The sequence below is a fragment of the Penicillium waksmanii genome (assembly GCF_028829765.1).
Source record: "Penicillium waksmanii strain IBT 27052 chromosome Unknown utg000002l:1.0-3326099.0:1.0-3328782.0, whole genome shotgun sequence".
Lineage (NCBI taxonomy): Eukaryota > Fungi > Ascomycota > Eurotiomycetes > Eurotiales > Aspergillaceae > Penicillium > Penicillium waksmanii.
In genome coordinates this window covers 560,979-584,383 of record NW_026643249.1, presented here as the reverse complement: position 1 = coordinate 584,383, position 23,405 = coordinate 560,979, and the positions used below count along the sequence as shown (strand labels likewise).

The window sequence follows — 23,405 nt, the reverse complement described above, 5'->3', positions numbered from 1 at the left end:
TCTAGACAAGGCGAGATCTCTATTTGGAGATCTCAACACCACCAGTGGCACCGAGGACACGCTTGATGTCACCGTAGATGGCGAACTGACCGGCAGTGATACCACCGACCATGAAGAGACGGGCACCGATACCGGAGTAAGAGCCACGGAGGCCGAGCTCCTTGGCGATCTTGACGAGGCGGGAGACAGTGCCCTCACCGGGAGCGCCCTGGGTCTTGTTGATCTTGGACAGCATGGTGTCGGCGGGCTGGGAGATGATGGCGGCGGCGAGACCGGCGATAAGACCGGAGCCCAGGTTGACGGCGGTCTGGCCACCAGTGGAGAGGGTGCTCTTGTCAACGGACTTGTAGACGGCCTCGGAGACCTTCTCGAAAACGACGAACTTGGCCATGGTGTAGGGGACCCTGGTGGAAGAACCTGTTAGAAACCAGGGTATGGCGGGCGCACGACTTTCATCACACGAATTGGTGCGCAATGGTGCGAAATGGTGAACTTACTGCTTGAACAGGATGGGTCCGAATCCGGAGTAGAAGGCACCGATACCCTCCTCCTTAGCGATACGGCTGAAACCGCCGAGCAGGCCGGAGGCGAAGGTAGGCTGGGAGACGAGACGGATACGGGTGGCCTCGAGAGGGCACAGGGCAATGTCGGCCATGAACTCAGCGCAGGCGGAGGAGGCGAGGTAGACAGCGGTACGGTTGTTGGCAGCGGTCTCGTAGCCGAGCTGAGTGATAGCCTGCTGCTTGAAGAACTCGTAACCACCGAACTTGAAGGCACCCTGGAGGAAGTAACCGGCGGCGGTAGGACCGAAACCAGTCAGGAGAGCGCCAGCACCCTCCTTCTGGATGACCTGGCGGAAACCACCGATCATGCCACGGTTGTAGGTGACAGGGTCAAGCTGGATACGGGTCTTGACACTATATTCAAGAAACAATGCGCGATCAGCAAATTGATCCTGTCTTGATGCGGTCTTGTCTCGCCGGGGGGCGACTGGCCCATTGACGGGTGGATTGGGAGTCATTCAACTTACACATCGAGGGGAGTGGCAGCACCGTGGGTAACGGAGCAGCAGACAGCGCCAGCGAAAGCGAAGCTATTTTGCGAAGATGGTTAGTCGGAATTCGGATTGATGGGATGTCTGGCATATGGGTTAAGCCGGAGGGGGACCACATGGAAGCGGCCAGGTCGAGACGAACCGAGCGTAAAGGTCAACGCCCTTGGGCGATTCAGCGGTGGGAGTGGCCATTGTAAAGATGTGGAGGGAGATGGGGGTAGTTGAGGGGAGATTTCGAAGACGTAGAGGTGGAAGAGGGAAAGGAGAAAAAGATTTGAAGGCAGGGATGGGTCCCGGAGGCTGGGCTCGGGCCAATCCGGAGGCATCGGCTCAGCACGGCTTGTGTCCACCATCGCCGGGTCAACGGGAGAGTATACTATAGCCCTGCACTGTGAGTATACTATGGTTATAGGCACATATTGTAGAAAATAATTCTCGGATATTTATTAGAATTTATTACTATTTATTACCCCCCCCCATTCCCCCATTCCATTGCCCAGCAGGTGGTTGTAGAAAAATTCGATCGGGATGTTTGCCGGTGAGCACCGAGCGCAACATAAAAAGCACGCATTATTTTTTTGTCTTTGAACTCTGTCAGATTGTATCTAAGATTGATGGCAGTAATCCCATAAGTGCTCTTAGCAGGTAATCTATTTAATTTAAAAGAGCATGCGCTATAGCTGGCTATATCCTAGGTCGATTAAATTATTTATTTAGAAAATCATTTAAAATTCATACTACTCGACAGCTTCAAACAATCAATCCTCGCAAGTAGTACTCGTAGTACTCGTAATACTGCGAGAGGCACGGCCTTCAAGCCATTCAAAAAACTCGACGTCACAAGTGGACACCTGGCGGCAACGATGGGGCCCAACTGGTGGCCACCAATTTTTCGGGGGCACCAACCTTGGAAAGGACCGTTTCCACAAATCAGAGCCCTTCTCCGAGCCCTGTGATTGGCCACGCGAGGTCTCGGAACGCCGGATTGGTTAGTCTGTATACTTGTCCAAGTCTGGAGTTAACCATCTTGCAAGTAGAGTAGACTATAATGTTACTACGCCTTGTAGACTTCTGCGCGATAGGAACAAATTTTACAGATAGGAAATAGTGTAAAAGGATAGTAGGAACCCCCCCCTTTCAGCACAAAGTAGAATCGCTACGAGTTCAAAACAGCAAATATTGACTCGGTTGCAAAGGTTCCTCAGTGGTAGATAAATGGCTGGGTCCGCCAACCTTGAGAGGGCCATTCTTAGTGACATTGTCTTAAAGCTTTGACAATTTTGTAGTCTGCTTGGGCACAACCCCCTTTATGAGTGGCTGGCGATAACGAAGTCCGCTGACTCCGGAGATTTTATATCCTATGTTCGTGGAGAGGCCAAAATTAGCGATGCCGAAGTCTATAGCGGATATCATGGATCTAATACTAGTACTAGGCATAATATTACAAATTGATGAACCTTGATGGATCCATTTCGAAGTTTGAATTTTCTCTCCTAAAATCACAGCTCGGACAATGACCAATTGTTGAGCCATTACTAAGAAATCCTTGCATACTACATACCCGTCAAGGTAGATCGTACAGCAGGGGTTTCCGTGTCACTTCTTCCACCTCCGCGGGCCTGCTTCTCGAAACTCCAATCTCACATTGATTAAATCGCGACCGCTTCAAGAATGTCCTGATCTTGTTCCCTCACTACTCACGAGCCTGGCCGACACACTTTATTTTAGTTGTTCCCCAGGCACGTGGTAGTCGGCCAGATGTCGTCCTTACTGAGCTGTTGTCTGAAGACGAGGCGGAAAGCGGAGGAGTGGAAAGAAATTAAGGGTAGGTTTTTCCCCCTAACAAGATTGAATTGTTGATACCGAGTACTAATTTTGCATGTTTTTAGAGGCCGAAGAGAATTCCGAGAAGAAACCGGAATGGACCCTTCCCTTAAATCCTATCATGCTTCAGGGTTTCGAATGGCACGTGCCAGCTGACCAGAACCATTGGAAGCGCCTACAAAGGGTCCTCCCAAATCTGAAAGACATCGGAGTCGATAATATCTGGATACCCCCGGGATGCAAAGGCATGGAATCGAACGGAACAGGATACGACGTTTATGACCTCTATGACGTGGGTGAGTTCTACCAGAAAGGCTGCCGAGCGACAAGATGGGGCTCTAAAGAGGACTTGCATGAACTTGTACAATCTGCACAAGATCTCGATATTGGAATCATCTGGGATACTGTCTTGAACCATAAAGCCGGGGCCGATTTCACCGAGAAATTCCCGGCCGTGAAAGTAGACCCTAAAAGTATGTACCTTGTCTTGAGCTAGGATGGGTTTGGCAAAGAATTTACATAATATAGACAGAAACACTGTGATTTCGAAGCCGGAGGAAATTACGGCTTGGGTGGGATTTGACTTTCCAGGTCGCAAGGGGAAGTACAGCTCTATGAAGTATCATTATCGACATTTTAATGGCGTGGACTGGGATGAATCTCGAAAACAAAATGCCATATACAAGATTGCCGGTCCCCAGAAGAAGTGGTCCCAGGATGTCAGCAGTGAACACGGCAACTATGATTATCTGATGTTTGCCAATCTGGACCAAAGCCACCCCGCGGTGCGTGCAGACCTCTTTAATTGGGCGGAATGGATTGGAACCGAGTTCGCCCTCAGCGGTATGCGAATCGACGCAGCCAAGCATTACTCTGCTGTATTCCAGAGAGACTTTGTGGATCATCTTCGAAAAACGGTGGGAGGAAACTATCTCTTGGTGGGCGAGTACTGGCGAGGAGAGGTGGAGTATCTTCTGAATTACCTCAAAATAATGGAAGGTCGCGTTTCGCTATTTGACGTGCCACTGCTGGGGCGGATTTCAGAAATTTCTCAAACAGAAGGTGGTGATTTGCGGAAGATATTTAAAGGCACATTGGTGGAACACAGCCCTGGCCACGCCGTGGTAAGAATATGTGCAATCGAGTTAGGCGATTGACTTTTGCTGATCTCGGGTGTCACCGTCAGACATTTGTGGGAAACCATGATACTGTAAGTTTTTATTTATTGGCCCGCTCTGAAGTTGTATTGACCTCTCCAAGCAACCCGGCCAGTCATTAGAGGTATGGTACTGGCATATGGATATGGATATTGAACCCCCACTGAAGTGCTGCTTGTACTGATAGAAATGCTAGACAATAGTCGTGCCATTTTTCAAAGAGATTGCTTATGCTTTAATTCTTCTGAGAAGTCAAGGCCAACCGTGCGTTTTTTATGGTGATCTATACGGACTTCAAGGCGGACCAAATTCTTTGAACTCTCCATCTTGCCAGAGAAAGCTCGCAGTATTGATGCGCGCGAGAAAGTTATATGCTTACGGCGAGCAGCGCGATTACTTCGACAAAAGAAATTGTATAGGTGAGTACACAATGGATAACCACTGGATCATATTCTTAATATTACCTAGGGTTCGTGCGATATGGAAATGTGATGTACCCTTATGGTATTGCTTGCATCGTCAGCAACACGGTTGCAGCCTACAAGAAGATGTATGTGGGGAGACGGCACGAAGGAGAGGAATGGACAGACATACTGGAATTGTGTGCAGAAACAGTCATCATCGATAATCGAGGCTATGGGGTATTCCCTGTGGCTGCGAAGAGCGTTAGCGTGTGGGTACATGAAAAAGCCTGGGAAAGAAAGAGCCTTACTCGACCCTTGTGAGTATTACAGCACCAAAATTGATGTGGTTGCCTCCATCGCTCGATAAGATATTGAGCTTCAAACTGATAAAAATACAACCATAGCAACGGAAATATTTACCAACAATAGTTTAGTTAATACAACCTTGGATGTGGCATATTTATTGTTTATCTGACATTCGTTTAATGGCCCATGGCCTTAGTGGACTATAAAAGCTTCTTATTCACTCTTACTACTAGTACTAGCATCGTTGGAGCTTTTTCTGGGCATCATTTTATATACTACATCCCCATTGCTATCATCCCCGGAGTCGCTATTTAGATACTACTAGTAGCATATACTAGACGACAACCAATAGATCATGATTATGAATTTGACAAGACCTGAGATTGATTGAATGGCTGTGAAACTTATAATGGATTTGATACCGTAAAAGACTTAAGATTGTTTTTGAAGGCTGTACCGGGAGCTTTGTAGACACCATCGATCGGACTTTCGACTATTAGACACATCGTAGTGATCGGTAAATGGAATAATAGTTTCGATACCCCTGATCTCTTTCAATCCAAGGGATCCAGAATTGAAGGCACCCATTAAAGCATCAATCTGTACATCATGTTTTGGAACCTCAGCCCTCTGGTATCCTCGCACGCAGAGATATTCCAGGTTCTTGGGGATACTATCAACCAATTTGGATTCCGTGCCATCTCGTGTACCATTTCCCCCACAGACCAGATACATCAACAGGCCAATTCCCAAGCTCAGAGACTTGAGGTTGGGGAAATCCTTGAGAGAGCCATGGTTGTCCCAAAACGAGCAAAGAAAGTCACTGATCTCAGTTTCACCAACTAGACGATATAGGCGAAGCTGGTCCCCTCCCTCATTATCGTAGCCAGTGTTTGTTTCGCTGATATTGTGATAATAAAAATCTTTTCCGGAGTCAATATCGAGGACTTGAAGCGAGTTCTTGTGTTTCAGTATGGCTTTACTGAAGGTTTTATTATTGAGGTGTCCTTTGTCCTCAAGACCCGTTCCTCTGCCTCCAATTGAATATTGGAGCTCTTTCAAGGATTTGCATGCTAAGATTACACGAGCTAAATATATGTCATCCAGCGCTGAGTGATTGATGTGAAGCTTGGTCAATTTCGATGCTGCTTCCTTAATATTCGGCTCATCTGCATGATCGTCATCTGTGATCCCATCGATACCCACGGACTCAATTGAAGGAAGCTTGTCAAACATTTGGAAGCAGTCGAGAAATCCAGTGCGTACATAGTATCTATCATCGACAGTCTCCTGATATTCATCATAATCGCTTTCATCAGTCATGATGTATACCTCGCGTAAGTTCTGGAGATATGGTTTGGCGACCGAGCTAGAGTTGGCTTCAAGCAAGAATTGCTCAAGGGGATAATAGTCCCCGTCTCTGCTAGACCAAGTTGCCCACGGCAGCATCATGGCGAGCGACACGAGGCTAGGTGTAACCGAAATTAAAATCGTCGCCAATGCCTGTGCTATAAAAACACCACGCTCAGAATTCCTCCGGCTGAGGAAAAAGTTAGACATCATCATAATATTGGTCCTGAGAAAATCTTACGAAAAATCGGGACCGTCGACATAGGGCTGTTCTCCTTCCCAATCCCCCGTCTTTTTCTGCGTCAGCATCTCAAGAATACTATCTTCCCAAGAGCTAGAAAAGCCCGCCCGCTGGATATGGGACCTAAGAAGTTCCCTTTCTGATTCCTTTAAATCCCGAGGATACAACTGCCCATGACCGTAGTGCCTCCAATCTCTGCTTGCGTGCGCCCGCCCATAATATCGTATTTCGTGCACATGTCGCCCCAAGCTAGGTTGCTTTAGGATTACCATCAGGAGCTGAAAGATCTCCTCGATACCATCATTATCAGGTCGAATACGAATGAGATGAAATATCTTCTTCCTTTGCAGCTCTAAGTTGCACAAGGGGTGGACCGCTCGGCATGAGAGCGCAAGGGCGGCCACATCACGAGGGGAATATACATATGAGATGATGTGGGAAAGAATCTCCGAGGGGCATAAAACGAAGGACATTTTTTCGCTTGCAGTCATTGACTCGATCTAGTGGTGATCGTTAGTTTTGTTCGGGCCGGGTCGCAAGTTTTTTAAGTCGCGATTTGGCCCCCAAACAAACAATAGTAGTAAGAGATCTGCGATGCTGCCCAATTCGATCTCTTCGGCAAGTGCTATAGCTCTAATACATAGTTATTGAGGCTTTACACAGAAGCTGAGCAAAAAAGCCGCGTTTCGTCGCGTGTTTTCCCGCGTTCAACCGAGCGCACGAAGACGGACGCGCTTACTCCGTACACAAAGGCACAATTCCGCACGAACCTGTCAACGAAAATAAATGCGGTTTATTTTGTTTCAAAAGGCGTGCATTAATTTGGGAAAAGATCAATCACCCGCTAACAAGCTCCACTCCTAGTTGGGTACTCGCTAGGTCCAAGTGCTGGATGATAAGCTTATTCAAAAGCTTATTATGATTACTCTTCTTGCTGATACTAGGGATCCGATCAATGATCAAAGTGTGCGAACTTGTTATTCATAAGTTGCCAACAGATGAGAGCTCTAAATTGTGGAACATGTGCGTTCTTGTTGTCGAAGAACGAATTCTAAGGTCTATTTCCCAAGTGGTGATATGTGAATGGCTAGATGCCTCAATTCCGATCTAGAAGAGACAACTTTCGGTAGACAATGAGTCTGGGTATAATAAGTAGAACTGTCTAAGACGTAGTGTATACCCTGAAGCTATTAAACTCCCAGTAAGCATCTTCGAAGGCAGCCCCATTTTCTGCTGCATACTTTTCACATGAATCTGGGCATTGGTAAAGCGTTTTGTAATATGACGATGCACCGGCGAGGTCACCGCAAATGTCGATATTTGCGATGATGCTTTGGTTCTTGAAATGCGAACCGATATCGCATCCTGTGCTTGGGAAGTCCGCCAGAGCTTCACCCCAGGTAGATGGGTCTGGGGTACTAGTCGTGTTTGAAATGTCGGATGGGATGTCGTCGCGCGAGAACATCCACATACGAATACCCGCGTCGCGTAGCTCCATTGCGTATACCTGATCAAATTTCATTAATACCGACGAGAATGGCTATATAGATCTTGGGCCCATGGTCAACTTACTCCTCCGCCATTATCATTGAAGGTTTCGCCGTAAGTCGCTTTTTTCCCTTCAACGCCACAGCCCGCGTTGTCATTTGCGGTATTAAGACAATTGGTGTACTGCGCAGTTCCAGTTTCCTTTCTTCGGACGTTCATTTTGCACCCACTACTTGTATGCAGTGTCATTGCATTGCCATTGGTGCCATTGTTGTTTGACTCCATCACATCGATCTCCCCGTGTTCTGGCCAATTATTTGGGTCTGTAAGCCACAGTGCCGGCCAGGTCGCACATCCATACGGTGTATGGGTGACGTCGAAGATGAACAAACCACTGTCATATGTATTGGTGGATGTAATACGAACAGAGCTGCGGCCGTTTGTCTGGTTTTGTGTACTTGTATCAACCCTGATCACAGCAGATGATTCAGAGGCGTACGTCAAATTCATCTGCGATGCAGTCTCTGAGTTGACATATTGGACAAATCCATTGGTTGGATCAGTGGTTGAATAGTAGTCAAAGTTATCGAAGAAGGATGACCCTGAAAAGGTATCCTTGAGCGTATAATTCAATTGGGAGTAGTTTGGATATGCTGCTGCCTTGGTCCCCTCAACCGCCCCCACAACCACTGCTATTATGATGACCACAATGCAAGCTGCTACGATCAATTTTCTTCGTAAAGACCAGCCGCAAACGTCATACCAGGGTCTCTCAGTTGGAGGTCTTGCGACGACTTCTGAATAGCGAGGTGGTGCCTGCGATGGGTAGCCATATGGTGTGTGGCTTGGGTCGTCGAATGAAGGAAACTGGGAAGTTGCATCTCCATAGCGACTGTAGTCACCCGCGGATCCTGAATAAGCATCTGGGGACCTCATTATTATGATGCGGCCTCTTGGCGAGACTCGGAGGAGATAAAATAGTAGTATTCCCGACTCGAGGTCTCTATATATCAAAAGGACCTTGGGGGGGAGACTCGGACTCAGGGACGGAAAAAAACTTGAAAGGGACTGCACGCTGGGATATCGCAAGATGGTACGTCAAATATTTGGGTTCAGGAACGAAAAAAAAAAACAAGTTCTACGCAGTGAAATAATTACAGTGCTTAATGTATTTCAGAGAAATCACTGGTCGCTCGTATCTGCTTCGGTATTGTATGCCCGGCGCGCCGCGTAACCGCTCTGCGCCAAGAACCCCACTTTCAGGATTTTATATCTAAGCTTCCTCAATTTTATGTTATGTCTCTGGATCACTAAGATTAGGCTGAAGCAATTCAGTATTGTTTTTATAGTATGATTAGCCCCGGGGTATATCCATGTTGAGAAATGGGTACGTACCAGTGCCATCCGTCGTATCGTCGCAACTTGTACTATTCTATATCCCTATCCAAAAAACGCCACCCCGGCGATGCGCGGAAAGCGTTGAAATATTTTTGGACTTTGAATTGTCCTGTGTTAGACCGAGCATGAAAATCTGGCTCAGCAACGGCGAAAAAGGCTGCCAAGTGGTGCAGGGCTCCACGCAACTGACGCGTAACTAGCGCCCCTAGCGGCAAGTTACGCATGGTACAGCCCATAACTATGGCAAAAATATCAAACAACTTCTACCCGTTGTCGCTTTTAGATGAAATTTAACCTCAGAAACAAAATTATGGCGATTAGAAATGCTTCCCGTTATATTCATTCCATGGTTGTTTGTCACTTTATCGATTGCATGCTAGTGATCGGCACATCGACGTCATTGTAATCAAGACCTGCATCTTGCTTTGAAATATACATATGCGATACCGATAATCAAACACCGAATCACCTGGAGAGTTCATTATTGGCGTTTCTGACTGTCGTTCGTGACCCAGGCGTCAGCTTTTTTGTATATTTTGTCCCTACTAATTACCGAAGATATGTAAACATGAAAGATTCAAGTTTATCAAAACCAATTGACTTAAGAGGCCCAGTCTTATTAACGATCCGATAATTCGTAGCGTCTATGAATCTACATTATTCATAATATGGCCATATCGCGTTAGTTCAGATCCAATCAAGCTATCCGGGATTCCCAGTGGCTTGATAGACTTGAGGAATCTTGCTGCCAGCGCACAAGCCATCTATCGCGATCGAAGTACTTGAGCCGAAAGGTTATGTTTCTGTAAACCCGCCTAGGATATTGGCAAAAAATCGGCATTGATCTCTGTATAGTTTATATCTGATTCTAAGGTTAATATATTCCTTTGTTGTGCTGCTGTTTGTTAGATGTCACGTGATACCTTCCATTTTGCTGAAGGACGACGATGTTGAGTCAAGGCCATCTGCATCGTTCGTGGAACCCTCCCGCGGCACTTTAAAATCGTCGCCATTTCAAATGCAATGTTGGGTATGGTCAAAGACCCGTCCCCAAAACGAGTGTTCTGCTGTTCTCCCCTCAACGCTTTCTAGAAGTCTGTTCGCGGGCGGTCAGCGCGAGTCGGACAGAAGTCCGACCATAATTCGGGACGCATCCGGTTCGACGTCGGGAATTTAACGCCCCTGACACAGGAATTTTCGCACGCAAACAAACATCGAGACCTCACATTTGCCGTTATCGAACACACACCGAAACAGGAGAAAGGCAGATCTCAGCAGGTCTAGATCGGGATGATAACCGCCCAACTTTTATAACGCCGGTTCGATGTTGACAGGTGGAGTCGCATTCGGCCAAGGGCCCCGATGGAATGAGTCAAACCCACCACCTCGGCAGCCAGGCTTTGGTGGCCCTCTCCAGGCCCTTCCCGCGCCAGGGGCCCTGTCACTGCTAAGACTTTGGGAGGGATCGGATCTAGGGTGAGTGGTGGATGCTTTTGATCATGAGAACATGTTGCTCAACCTTCAGACCGATCTGGAGCGTTGATCCTTGAAAGCAAACTACCACAGCCACTGGGTACATTGCCAGGCTAGGTCGTTGGGTTGATCTGCATGACATTGACCCCTCTTTTTCGTGTTGGAGAACTGACTGCCCAAAGACTGGGATGCATGCGGTCGATGTATCTGTATACCATTCTTGTTTGTACAAATTGTAGAATTGTATTTCGCCATGCCACGATGATTATAGCTTCTCAGAACGGTGACCAATTGGAATTTCATAGAACATCTCATATGAAATTCCACTAAACAATGAAAGCACTAGACTGAAGATTGCCACTTGAAAATCTTTCAAATCTTGGGTCCTGCCCCGTAAACCAGAGTTTCCCAGAAGCCGTGCTAACCGAGAAAACCCTGGTCGTATCTTTGATCAACAAGTCTAATTACCTGATTGGAGCTCATTATGCAAGAATTCCTCGCCATAGCACTGAGAATTATCACCTGAAGATATCGATGTCAAGCCCTAGGGCGTAGAAAATGCAAAATTTGGCAGACGGGGGTGGAGCTCGAACCACAAAAACATTGAATTTTCATTTGCTTACTCCTCCGCATTTATAGAGTGGATTCGGGACCCTGCGAGAGTGGAGCCGGAATTGCTTTCCTGAATTTTCGATGTTACAATGCCCTTTATAAGCCGCCATCCCACCTTTTGATCATCATCTATCGCTCTCTTGCTGGTTGAATGGGTGACCCAACTTGTGCATGATGTCAACCCATTTCCCCACGGAGGAGAACCTCGAAAAGGTCATGTCCGCTACAGGTACGACTTGTGATACAATGTGTACCTCCTGCTGGCTCTAACCTCATATTACATAGAGGAAGTAGCTATTTCGCCTCATGACTCACATGACTCGCATCGTGATTCCTCAGATCAAGAATCAGAAGTCGCCCATGAGCCCATCCAGGAGCGCTATGACAATCCATCATATTCGCGTTTCCGCCGGGTGGCCTCGAAGACAGTCGTCTCATTTGGTGCAAACGATCCGGAAAACCCCGTGAACTGGCGCAAGGTAACGTGAGCACACTGGAGGTCTTGTGCCATACTAACGCAGTACAGCCAAGGAAGTTCCTAGTCCTAGGGTCGGGTGTCATGCAGGTCATGAACAGCACCATTGGGTCCAGCATCTGTTCCAACGCCATCCCTCAGATTGCAGAAGAATTTAATATCAAGAACCAGCAAGCCCTTGTCCTTCCAATCTCTATCTTCCTGGTCGGCTACATCCTGGGCCCCTTATTGTGGGGACCTAGCTCCGAGTATTTCGGACGCAGGAAGCCATTACTAGTTGCGTATTGTGGGTTCGCAATCTTCACCTTAGCGTGCGCCGTGGCCGACTCATATGCATCTTTACTGGTATTTCGACTTTTGAATGGCATGATGGCTTCAGCACCGATTGCTACTGTCGGTGGACTCTTTGCCGATGTTCACGATGATCCCACTCGACGAGGCCGCTTGATGGCTTATTTCATGGCATGCACAACATGCGGACCTATAATGGGACCATGGATTTCTGGGTTCGTGGCTGTTGTCAGCTGGCGGTGGTGCTTCTGGATTGGCTTGATCTGCACCGGTGTATCCATGCCATTGGTGATCTTTATGCCGGAAACCTATGGCCCCGTCGTCTTGAAGAATCGTGCCCGGAAGCTGAGAAAAGATACTGGAAACTCGACCATCATATCGCCCTTGGAACTGGAAAGTCGAAACCTCCGCGAGAAATTTATCACCACAATTTCGCGACCTTTCCGCATGATAATCCACGAGTCGATTGTCTCATTGACGTCGCTGTACCTTGCACTTGCATATGCGATCTTCTATCTCTATTTTGAGGCATATCCAATAATCTTCCAGGGTAAGTAGGACGCGATTCACCTCTCTAACACTTCATATACTAACGAAACCCCAAGGAATCTATGGTATGAATGCTGGAGTTTCAGGCCTAATGTTCTTACCCAGTGAGTACTGATCGATCCCAGACTTGTATACTTGGATCTCTTTTGCTGACGCATATCTTGTAGTCGGAATTGGTGCAGCACTTGCATGCGTTATCTTCCTGTGGTACGACGGCTACCTCGCCCGCGCTAAAGCCCGCAATGCTGAGTGGGCATTTATCGAAGAATATCGAAGACTCCCTCTTGCTTGCATTGGAGGGCCACTTTACGTGATTTCCCTCTTCTGGGTAGGATGGACGGCGTCGCCGAATATTCACTGGGTGGTGCCATTCCTTTCTGGCATTCCATTTGGTGCGGGATACCTTTTGATCTTTATGGCCATGCTCAACTACCTCACCGATGCCTACGAGACATTGTCTGCCAGTGCTCAATCGGCTGCTAGCTGTACCCGAAGCATATTCGGTGCTGTTTTGCCACTCGCCGCGAAGCCAATGTTCAATCGACTCGGTGTAAACTGGGCCTGCAGTCTCATTGCATTCCTCAGTCTGGGTGTCTCCATCATCCCCTTTGCCTTCATTCGGTATGGCGACCGTATCAGAAACAACAGCAAGTTCTGCCAGGAGCTCAAGCGTATCAAGGAAGAAGAGAAGCTCGAATTGGAGAGGGAAGAACGCGGTGAAGTTCCAAGTAACCTTGAGCCCGTACAGTCGAATGGCACTGGACACCTCTCCAGAATCGAGACGGCTCGAAGCCATGCGGAGAAGGCCTCGATCATTTGCGGCTAAGTTGACGCTACACACCACGACACGATCTTATGACCCGCATCTGCCTGAACAAGCTGATCTCCGCTTTGGCTCACAGGCTCAAAAGTTCCATTTCATTTTTCTTACCTCTCAGCGATGTCCATGAGTTATGCCTTCTACACATCGTCTTAATTTTAATGCATAAACCAGGATGACTTACCTGCATCGGATGGTAGTCTTGATTCCGCGATCCAGGAAAATTGATTATTATTTTTACTAGTTTTCAATCATTCTGGTCCTTCGATATTCCACAGACACTAGACACATACCTTTGTTGAAGCGGTAGAGTGGTCGGTTGTACCAGACCCGAGTCTCTGGTGGTTTGAGATTGATGTAGCTTTAATAGGTTCGAGACTGAATTTTCATTGCAAAAGCATGGCGTAAACTATGACGAAAGTAGATACAATTTAGTGCGCGGACCAATTTAGTCCTTCTTCAACCCGACTTTTCCGGCCTTGCGCAATCCCCAAGCCCCGATCGCAGATGCAGCAACCATCAAGCCGAAACAGGTCCAGAAAACAGCTCTGTATCCAACCATAAGAGCGCCAGGGGAGCTCTTGTCGGTGTAAGATGATCCTTGTGTGACACCAGCTGAGATTATGGCGAAGATAGTCAGTCCGATAGAGGTACCGAACTGCGCAATAGTATTGAATACGGCGCCTGCGAGTCCTTGCGTTTTGGGGCTGAACGAGTCCGCGATAATAAGATTTGCGACCGTGAAAATCACTATAAGACAACTCCATTAGCAATCTCAAACCATCGAGTAAACTGTTTATCTTACCATCCGCCGAGAGAGGGGCCAGAAGAACCGCCCAGAAAGCGCAGTACCACCAAGACCACTTTGGATCAATTATGGCCAGCAACAAAGGCGATCCAGCACTCAAAATCGTTGTGACCAGGACAAGCCAATTGGCGCGAAGGCGATGCACGAGAAGTCCGGTCGCAATATTGAGAACGATACCGATTATGACGTTGGGCATGAAACGGATAGCGGCTTCGAAAGCAGATAGATTCTGAACTTCTTGGAAGCTTTTCGATCGATTAGCATTATTCGGCCCTATGGTGATTGAAAGCTTACAAAAGACTCAATATTGTTTCCATGCCATTCAAAACAGCCCAGGAGAATAGAACCATGACGCAGATGGAAGCAAAGGCAGTGTTTTTCCATAGCGAATTTGGAATCAGTGCCGACTTTCCAGACTCTTCTCTCCATCTCATCCAATACCAAAACGCGGGAATCATGGCACCTGAGATGCAGAGAAGCGCAATGTTGTCTGGGTGACGAATGTTCGACGGCTTATCGGTAATTGCACTAGATTGTAAGTCAACGTATGATTCTGAGATATGATATGGATGGAAAAATTCACGAGAAAACGTAGGAGATTATTCCTAGACAGGCACTGGACAGAATGATACCGATCCAGTCAATTTCTGTCCGGAGGCGATGGAACGTAATAGGCTCTCTCGGTTTGTCGTTGGGAAGTTTGAAATAGTTGACTGCCATCAGGATAAAGGATGCACCGGCGCAGAGATAATATCCAAATCTCCAGCCCAGGGTAGCAGATGCTTGAAAAACGCCTCCAAAAACAAGACCAACCGAAAAGCCGAGGGGCTGCCCGAGTCCTATGCAGGCAAACCCGATATTGCGTCGTTTACCGATGGGCATAGTATCCGTCAAAATGCTGAATGCCGTTGGTAGACACATGGAAGTTCCAACTCCTTGAAATGTGCGAAATAAGATGAGCTGGATACCGGTTTTGGCGACACTGCAGGCCAGGATGAAGACACCCATCAAGAAACAACCGATGAGATTGATGGGTCTGTTTCCAATAAAGTCGGCAAGTGAGCCTGCCAAGAGAAGACAGCATCCATTGGAAAGACTGGAATTCGGATCAGTGAACTGGTCAAGGTACAGTGTCGAACATGAGATACGTACGAATAGACCGAAACAGGCCTTCACCCCCAAGTCATTGTTAGTTTGGTGTGAACCTATGCGGTGAGCGTTTTGATGATGACTTACCACAGCAGCAGGTTTTCTGGAAGCTGCAAGTCCTTCGCGATTGATGGCAGACCAACAGTCAAAAGGCCCCCGCTCATACTGCCCACGAATGTAATGCCCGTAAGGGTGGCAATGAGAATAACAGCCCTCGCCCTCGATAGTTGCGCATCCTGAGAGACGGAAGCACCTTCGCCGGAGCCATTATCGTGAGAGAAAAGACCACGAGTCCGCGAATCTTGGGAATTTTGAGATGACAATCGTAGTGTGGACGCTTGGCGTGAGTCATCTACCTCCATGGGCTGAATCGGACTCTGGGTGAGCACGGTGGTTGCCATTGCGCAAACGAGGCAGACTATCCGCTATTGTCGAGGAAACTAACTCCGAAAATAAGACGTCGATTCACTTGCAGAAGATGAATTTCGGAATCTGCTCAGTTTGGAGCTCCCCGAGAGTGAGAGACGGGAAACGGTCAAGCCGGGGGAATTAGTCATTTTGGTGTGGGGCAGATCTGGACTTGGACTTCTGTTTGCACTCTCTGTTTGGGGCATCAGATTATCCTATAGGATAGGTTGGACTTTGCGCAGTTTACAGGTAGCAGCAGCTTATTTGTTCCGTTTGTGGTGAGATAGTACTCTTGCAGGCAAGGCCGACCAAGGTGATCTTTGTCGTGTGACTATGGTCAGGTGCGTCGCATTTGGAATCAGCCAGCTACACCAAGTGTCAGAATCGGATCTTCCAGTATCGACTTGTATATAGAAGAAGTCCTTAGTTAAATATCGGGAATGAAATGGATCGTCAAATATGTCCGAATATGAGTCGCCCTCACCGGTTGGGATCTTCTCCTGACCAACAGCCATTGCGTGATGGCGACGTGAAGAAGAAGCAAGTCATGGTTGCAAAAATGCTCGATGGCTGCTGGAAATCATGTATAGAAGATGATCCAGTAACGAATGATCCTTTTGTGGCTGACGCCATTATCGCTAACCCCCCCCTAGCTTTGCACATATTCACTGTGCCCAGGCACTAGGTGTCCCTGTTCATCTGATGTTCACTATGCCTTGGACAAGTACTAGAGCATTTCCACACCCTCTAGCTAACCTCAGCTCAACGTCTATGCACCCTCGGACAGCGAATTGGGTGTCATATGGTGTGGTGGAGTGGCTCACTTGGCAAGGGTATGTTGAATTTGTCTTGTCGGTACTTGTCTCCGGTAATAACTAACTAATCTATGTCGTACCTTAGATTGGGACATGTTATTAACCGCTGGCGAGAATCGATTAATCTAGATCCCGTCCCCAATATGGAAGGCCCCAGCTTGGCGGAAGCGTTAAACGTGCCTTTTACTTATCGCTGGTCTCCATCTCTGATCCCAAAACCGCAAGATTGGCCATCACATATCGGTACGCTATGAAGCAACGTCAGATTCAGGGAATGTTGAACTAACTTATTCAGATATTTGTGGCTTCCTAATTCAAGACACTCCTACGTACTACCCGCCTGTGGATTTAGAGAAGTTCTTGCACTCTGGTGAACCTCCTGTGTACATCGGCTTTGGTAGTATCGTGGTCTCAAACCCCCCAGAAACTCATCAATATAGTCGTTTTGGCGGTGGCACAAGCTGGTGTGCGAGCTATCATCTCGAAGGGCTGGAGTCAGATTGTAGGGCCACCAGATACCAACATCTATTACATCGAAGATTGTCCACACGAGTGGCTCTTCCAGCATGTGTCAGCTGTCGTTCACCATGGAGGCGCTGGCACCACCGCTCGTGGTTTATCGAACAGTCGACCTTCGGTGATTGTGCCCTTTTTTGGGGAGTAAGTATGGCAATTTGCGGCTTGAATTCTCCTTTACTGACACAATTCAAGCCAGCCATTCTGGGGTAACATGGTCGTCAGATCCGGTGCTGGTCCTAGACCCATTCCATACGCCTCTCTCACCGTCCAAAATCTAGCGGAGGGTATTAAATTTTGTCTCACAAAGAAATCAAAAGTGGCTGCGGAATCAATTTCTTATAAGATGCGGATGGAATCGGGAGTCAAGGCTGCCGTCAACTCGTTTCATCGCAATCTACCGTCAGATAGAATGCGGTGTGGTATGATACCTGGCCAGCCTGCAGTTTTGAAATATTCCCAGGGCAAGCAACCACTCAACCTCTCCACGGCTGCAGCATTGACTTTGATTGAAAATAATAAGGCCACGGGTATTCTCTCTGCGGCCACAGCCACCGGCTCCAAAATGGTGCGATCCATTGGCGAGATCTTCTATAGCCCGTATAAACAATATGCACGCTCTCGGTCTCCCATGCCATCTGGGTCTTCGGCCCGCTCATCGCAACTTGGCTCCGGTATATCTACCAGCAATGATGGGAAAGAGCCAGAGTAGTCACTGCTGGCAAAATTCTGGGTGCAACATTACAAGGCTTCGGCAAATTTACAGGGGGATACTTCAAAGGGGTGGTAGTCGATATTCCCCATGCGGCTGCGGAGGGATTTCGACAGGTGACTCGGCTATATGGAGACAAGCCCAAGGAATATGAGCCTGTAAAGAATTGGAAAAGTGGCGCAGTATTTGGCGGTAAGAACTTTGTGGATGGAATGAGCGAAGGCTTCTCGGGATTAATTACGCAGCCTATCAAGGGTGGCAAGGAAGAAGGAGCTTTGGGGGCTGTCAAAGGTCTCGCCAAGGGTACCATCGGGCTGGCAACGAAAGTACCTTCAGGTAAGGAGTGTCGTTTTCTGAAGTGGCAAAGGTTTGACTGATCCTCTTTATCGCAGCTGGCATTGGATTGGTGGCTTACCCACTTCACGGAATCACCAAAAGCATTGACTCGGCATTCAGGAATACTATTGACAAGGCAATTGTGAATGCACGACTCCGAGATGACGCAATAAAAAAAAGAGAGATCTCTTAACGGGCGAGGAGCAGGATGGCACCCTACAATCTTGGGAAAATCTTTCAGGCTAGGGAACCTCGAGCCATATAAAAGTCAACCAAGCTAATAAATCTGCATGCCATGCGGATGATAGCAAAACCTTACGTAAACCGAAACGAAGCTGATGAGACCTCTCTACCTACTGATTGCCTTTTCATGCTTCACTGGTGGCAACCTAAGCAATTCGATGAATTTCTTAAAATAAACCATAGTCATACCAACACCAATGTCATTCGTAGATGTTCAAGTTTTAGTGGATAGATTGGCCTATATTAACCTCGCCGTCCCGTAGCCATCTCCATGTCACTTCACTTATTCGAGTGTCTCTTAGTCGTACGTAGTACACTGCGCTTACTGGGAGTTTATGAGATCAATTGGGTAGTAGACATGGTCGCCGTAAAGGCCACCACCAGTAGTTTCTATGAAGTAATAAGTTGAAGAAAGCTGTTGTCAAGCATGGTATTTTATTTGGGGCTGCACGTCAATTTAGATAGAGCTAGCTGGCTGTGGCGAGAATAGTATTACCTTCCTCCAAGTGCTATTTTCAAGCCATAGGGCGTGTGAGGTCACGAGATACTCATATTTTATAGCGTTGGGCTGCGTGTCACGGTGGCTAGAAACTGACAAGGACCTAGGCCAAAGTGACGTAGAGCAAATTAAGATCTCATTCTAGATCAGGTCTATTGAAACATTAAAATAATTATCAAATGAATGATTGACTAGAAAAATCAAATTTCCGGGTACAAATGTACTAGTACTTTGTCTAGCCGACTTTTAAAAGTTATACATTGACTTTTGTGCTGCTCAGCGTGAATCCACTGAAGACCGGGAGGAAATTAAGTCATGTCTCAATAACATCTATCCAATCCAAACCTTGAAGAAACCCATTTAACTAGTATTTGCACTAGTAGTACCTTCCATTTTTCATTGGAATTATATTTTGACCAATGCGTGTATATGGGACCACGCTACAAATGCTTTCAGGATCCATGGATATACTTGCTGGAAACCAATCCCAGACGTTAAATTAGCCCTTATATCCCCGCGACATTTTATTACAAATATACTTTTCCGATGTCTCCAGTGATATGCCTACTAGAGGAACTAATGCAAAGCATTCAAGCACGGCCCTCGTGCTGATCCATGGGGATGCCTGGATTCGACATACTCCCAACGACTGAAAATACTCGGTCGATAGGAACCGCCTTTTCCGCTGAGAACCAGGCGTACGACAGACAGGGATCAATTAACCAGATCTAACAGGTCAGTTTGATGACATATTGTCTGTGCGTATGAGTGCGGGGGCATCAAATGTGTGTTCCTGTGGCGTGTGGCGGCGATATTTGAGTCTCGCTGATGGATTTGACATGCATCAGCCTCCACATCAACCTGTCAGTGCGGTCTTGAATTTTCACTAAAAAAAAATCATTTTCGAGATATGGTGACATACTTAGCGTATACAACCGGCATCCTCATTGTGCGCTCATTGCACACTGCCCGGATACGCCGTGGGCTGTGTATACAGGCTTTAAATATCAGCGAGGCTCTCAGGTCCACAGGAATCAATCCGATATGACAGAGATGAGCAAGAAAAAGCAGATCATGTCGAGAGCATACACTTGCATCGATATGACCTCATGTTTCCCTGTTGTTTGTGTCTCGTCGAAGGGCCAATGCGAGGGGAAGGAATTACAACGGCAAGAAAAAGCAAACACTGCTAACGAAAAGAGTTTCCGCCAGGGTACCACGCCGTTCTGTGAAAAAGAAATGAGAGATCCATTCGGGCATCTTCAAAATGGAGCTATGACGCCGCCACCCTGGATAGAAAGTCATAGAACCACCCCCAACAGATATACCAGAAACGAAAAATGAATTGCAAATTAGCAAAAAAACATAGAACCAAATTGGAAAAAGGCAGAATTCAATAATCCCTTTCGGTGGACTTGTCCAGCCCGACTTAAAGACTGCGGCAAGCGCGCAAAGCGCGAGAGGGGAGAGAGCGGTTGCAGCGGGAACCCCAGATGGACCTGGTGGAGTCACAGTGGAGACCGTGGAACACAGCACAAACGGGGGGGTGCTTCATTGGGGCGCAGATCTGGACCTGGTCATCTTTTGTCCAGATTTTGCTACAGATGCAGCAAGAAATGGGGTAAGCAGTGTTGTGAATGTCGTGGCTTTTTCGGTACATACTGTACTTCTCCCTGCACTTCTGCCCTATATCTGACCAGGGGTATGAATACCCCAGCTGGCAGGACGGTCCTGCGACAGCCAAGATCCACAGGGCGAAACAGCCATGCCGGTAAGCCAGGGCTGGAACTAAAACTAGGACCAGGACCGGGGCCGCGGAAGAAAGGACACTGGTCCCGCTGGGGGGATCCCCTCCCACACACGCTTTAGGGGCTATGTACCTTGGGGTTCTGATACGTCAGGCTTAGTCTTGTCCCTATCGTGCTAGGCCGGTGACGGTGTGATGTACGCCTGGACTGGATCGAGGTCCCTGGCCAGTCGGATTGGGCGTGTTAGAACAAGAACCCTGCGCTTGGTCAAGAGAACTGGGGCCGAGTCAAACATTGCCTCCACCCCCGAGTTTGAGCGGAGGTGTACGTACATTATTGCTGATGTCGGTTCGCCTCCCGCGATGAATCACCTGGTCATCATGCAATCCATCCCTAGCTGAAGGTTGCGAGGCTACCGAGGCAATGTATGCACCCCGACGCTATCCGTCGGGGTGCATGGCTGGTCTCAAGATATATTTCCCCAACGATCGAAAGATCCCTGAGGCACACCCAGGTTCGTTCACGAGGGGCGCGTGCACGGACCTGGGATACGCGAGCTTGACGATTCCTCGAACCTAACACGGTCGTTGTGCCTAGATCGTGCCTAGCGACTGGGTCAATCCACCGGATGGTGCGACCTGCTCTTTTCTTTCCCTCTCCAAGCGCCGATAATCCGTCTTGGAAAACCGATCGGCTTGCCCCGCGCCGTGTTGTGAATCGTCTCGTGTTGTCTTAACTCCACCGAGAGGTAGCAGTGGAGCTAGGGGGTGGCAGATGTACGAATCTTCATACCGAAAAACACAGCCTGGCCTCGACCCGCCCAGTCCAAAGCTGAGGTCAGTCCCGATCATGGGGCTGCTGTCAATACCTGCCGAGCGATGAACTAAAGAGGCTTTTTCTCCCTAAAAAATAAAAATAAAAAATAAAATGGATTTGAATTTGAATTTTCTTTTGCGGGGAATCCCTGAGCGTATCACGGCAGGCCCGCAGACTCAGTCGCACTCAATCCGGAATGTGGAATGTATCTGCTTAGTCTCTTGGGTTAAGTATCCATTTTTTGACTGAGCTAGCGTGGCTGACCTTTACCGTCCGGTGATCTTGGTGCAGTTTGTTGCCTGGGCCCAAACGGGATCATATCATCGACCGTGGGAGGCATGTTATTTATGGAGCCTCCTTCCAGCACTCATTTGGTATTCAGATCTCTTTACTTTTTTTTTGAAAAAGCTTCTTCGTCCCCCTTTTGGATTCCTTTCTTTGAATATTCCCTTTGCGATCTATCAACTTCATTCCAACTATCTAAACCCAGCACGACAAAAGTATAGACGTGGAACGGAGGCCGCATGGAAAAAGAATGACAACCTTCTCGCTGGTGACGCTTTCTATTGTCGCACTTTTGATCGTTGTGCGATATCAAAAAGAGATCACCAATTGGTCTAAGACGATATTAAGACAGAAAGGGCTCTTGAAAAATGACGCCGCCGACGACCCGTCAAATGTTAAGCGCCTCGCGCCGTACCCGGCACAACCTATTCGAGGTAGAAAGCAATACCGCGTCATGATGGATGTTCGCAGGATGGACTCCCAGAACTGGCTCACTCTCGACAAGCACTACATGGAAGAGCACCGCGTACGAGACCACCTACTACGCGAGAAAAAGTCCGAAGTCCTGCGATGCTTGCCCGAGTCACTCGAGGCCTGTCAGGAAGCACTAGAGGATGTATCCGACTTTCTCTGCCAGCGATTTCCAAATATGTTCGAAAAGAGCTCCGAAAACGACCAAAAATTCATTCAAAACTGCATGACCGGAGAAAAGTTTGATCTCGGTAGATCAGCCCCAAGTGGAATCGACACAGACGCCCTGGAGGCAGCTGTGCGACTCACGATGGAAGATCTGAGTATTCTGATGCTCAACGAAGAAGGTGAATACTATTTGTACGTATTACTTGCTCGATTACAGCAATCTATCTCGCCGTCTAACCTTTTTTATAGGGCTGCCAGTGCTAGCTTATTTCCTACGGGCTGGACGGTTCAAGAACGAATCGGATGGACAATTTCTCGAATGCACGAGCCTGTACCATTGTGGCATCAACAGGTTGCCAATTCCGTCAGCAAGTACGAAACTCCGTCAACCGAAACTTTCGAAAATTATCAACTAATCCCGGATACAGATTTCTGGTACGCCTCACTCCAGCTTCGCCCATGGAGCGCTCCAATTATTTCGTGGAAATCAAGCGACCCGATGAGAATCTCTTCGAAATCTTATACCGCCCCGGATCTCTCTGTGAGAAGGAACTGGATAACCCGTTGCCCGAAGAAATCATTATTCGTCGAGAGAGACAGACTTTCCGCCGACTTCCTCGTACCAATGCCATAGTCTTCGGGGTCAAGACATATCTTACTCCGCTTGACCAGCTTCCCATGCAAGAACTGGAGAATCTCGTTACCGAGATGAAGAGTTGGCCTGACCATGTGAGCGAGTACAAAGGCAAACATGTTTGGAGTAAGAAGGTTTTGGAATTCTACAACAAGTGTATGGCTACCGCTCCTTGCGAAACTAAGGAGAAGGTCGAAGTTTGAGGGCAAAATCACGCCATGAACGAATGAGATGTTGACGACCTTGCGTGTTTTGCTTTTTCTGTTGCCTTTTCCCCCTGTCTAACATTCCCTATCTTCTATCTTTGGCGTTTCATTGGGATTTGTGATCTTCATAAACTGGGTGGCTGTCTGAA

At 47.7% G+C, this 23,405-nt stretch overlaps 8 protein-coding genes across 8 annotated transcripts; 4 read left to right on the top strand and 4 right to left on the bottom strand.

Annotated features, from left to right (window-relative positions):
• Positions 1–19: 19 nt before the first annotated feature.
• On the bottom strand, positions 20–1,246 carry N7481_001883 (putative mitochondrial phosphate carrier protein (Mir1); the record flags this gene model as incomplete). Its single annotated transcript, XM_057261102.1, has 4 exons — positions 20–404; positions 498–917; positions 1,031–1,093; positions 1,197–1,246. 4 exons carry the CDS (start codon positions 1,244–1,246, stop codon positions 20–22), a joined length of 918 nt encoding a protein of 305 aa, XP_057126034.1.
• A 1,566-nt stretch (positions 1,247–2,812) lies between these two features.
• Positions 2,813–4,868, top strand: N7481_001882 (alpha-amylase; the record flags this gene model as incomplete). The annotated part of the gene is made up of 8 exons (XM_057261101.1): positions 2,813–2,879; positions 2,944–3,351; positions 3,407–4,002; positions 4,065–4,088; positions 4,139–4,159; positions 4,232–4,454; positions 4,504–4,756; positions 4,844–4,868. The coding sequence occupies 8 exons, from the start codon at positions 2,813–2,815 to the stop codon at positions 4,866–4,868; spliced, it is 1,617 nt and encodes a 538-aa protein (XP_057126033.1).
• Positions 4,869–5,177: 309 nt separating this feature from the next.
• N7481_001881 (uncharacterized protein) lies at positions 5,178–6,404 on the bottom strand (the record flags this gene model as incomplete). Its single annotated transcript, XM_057261100.1, has 2 exons — positions 5,178–6,285; positions 6,337–6,404. 2 exons carry the CDS (start codon positions 6,402–6,404, stop codon positions 5,178–5,180), a joined length of 1,176 nt encoding a protein of 391 aa, XP_057126032.1.
• A 1,094-nt stretch (positions 6,405–7,498) lies between these two features.
• On the bottom strand, positions 7,499–8,657 carry N7481_001880 (glycoside hydrolase family 16 protein; the record flags this gene model as incomplete). The annotated part of the gene is made up of 3 exons (XM_057261099.1): positions 7,499–7,843; positions 7,909–8,516; positions 8,588–8,657. The coding sequence occupies 3 exons, from the start codon at positions 8,655–8,657 to the stop codon at positions 7,499–7,501; spliced, it is 1,023 nt and encodes a 340-aa protein (XP_057126031.1).
• Positions 8,658–11,478: 2,821 nt separating this feature from the next.
• On the top strand, positions 11,479–13,448 carry N7481_001879 (MFS transporter; the record flags this gene model as incomplete). Its single annotated transcript, XM_057261098.1, has 5 exons — positions 11,479–11,536; positions 11,593–11,786; positions 11,834–12,623; positions 12,679–12,726; positions 12,790–13,448. 5 exons carry the CDS (start codon positions 11,479–11,481, stop codon positions 13,446–13,448), a joined length of 1,749 nt encoding a protein of 582 aa, XP_057126030.1.
• A 442-nt stretch (positions 13,449–13,890) lies between these two features.
• N7481_001878 (uncharacterized protein) lies at positions 13,891–15,800 on the bottom strand (the record flags this gene model as incomplete). The annotated part of the gene is made up of 6 exons (XM_057261097.1): positions 13,891–14,192; positions 14,248–14,495; positions 14,545–14,778; positions 14,834–15,346; positions 15,403–15,420; positions 15,487–15,800. 6 exons carry the CDS (start codon positions 15,798–15,800, stop codon positions 13,891–13,893), a joined length of 1,629 nt encoding a protein of 542 aa, XP_057126029.1.
• A 476-nt stretch (positions 15,801–16,276) lies between these two features.
• Positions 16,277–18,379, top strand: N7481_001877 (glycosyltransferase; the record flags this gene model as incomplete). The annotated part of the gene is made up of 8 exons (XM_057261096.1): positions 16,277–16,408; positions 16,486–16,640; positions 16,708–16,865; positions 16,918–16,992; positions 17,063–17,282; positions 17,334–17,812; positions 17,905–18,186; positions 18,243–18,379. The coding sequence occupies 8 exons, from the start codon at positions 16,277–16,279 to the stop codon at positions 18,377–18,379; spliced, it is 1,638 nt and encodes a 545-aa protein (XP_057126028.1).
• A 3,648-nt stretch (positions 18,380–22,027) lies between these two features.
• N7481_001876 (heme-dependent oxidative N-demethylase family protein) lies at positions 22,028–23,253 on the top strand (the record flags this gene model as incomplete). Its single annotated transcript, XM_057261095.1, has 3 exons — positions 22,028–22,608; positions 22,666–22,788; positions 22,845–23,253. The coding sequence occupies 3 exons, from the start codon at positions 22,028–22,030 to the stop codon at positions 23,251–23,253; spliced, it is 1,113 nt and encodes a 370-aa protein (XP_057126027.1).
• Positions 23,254–23,405: the final 152 nt, after the last annotated feature.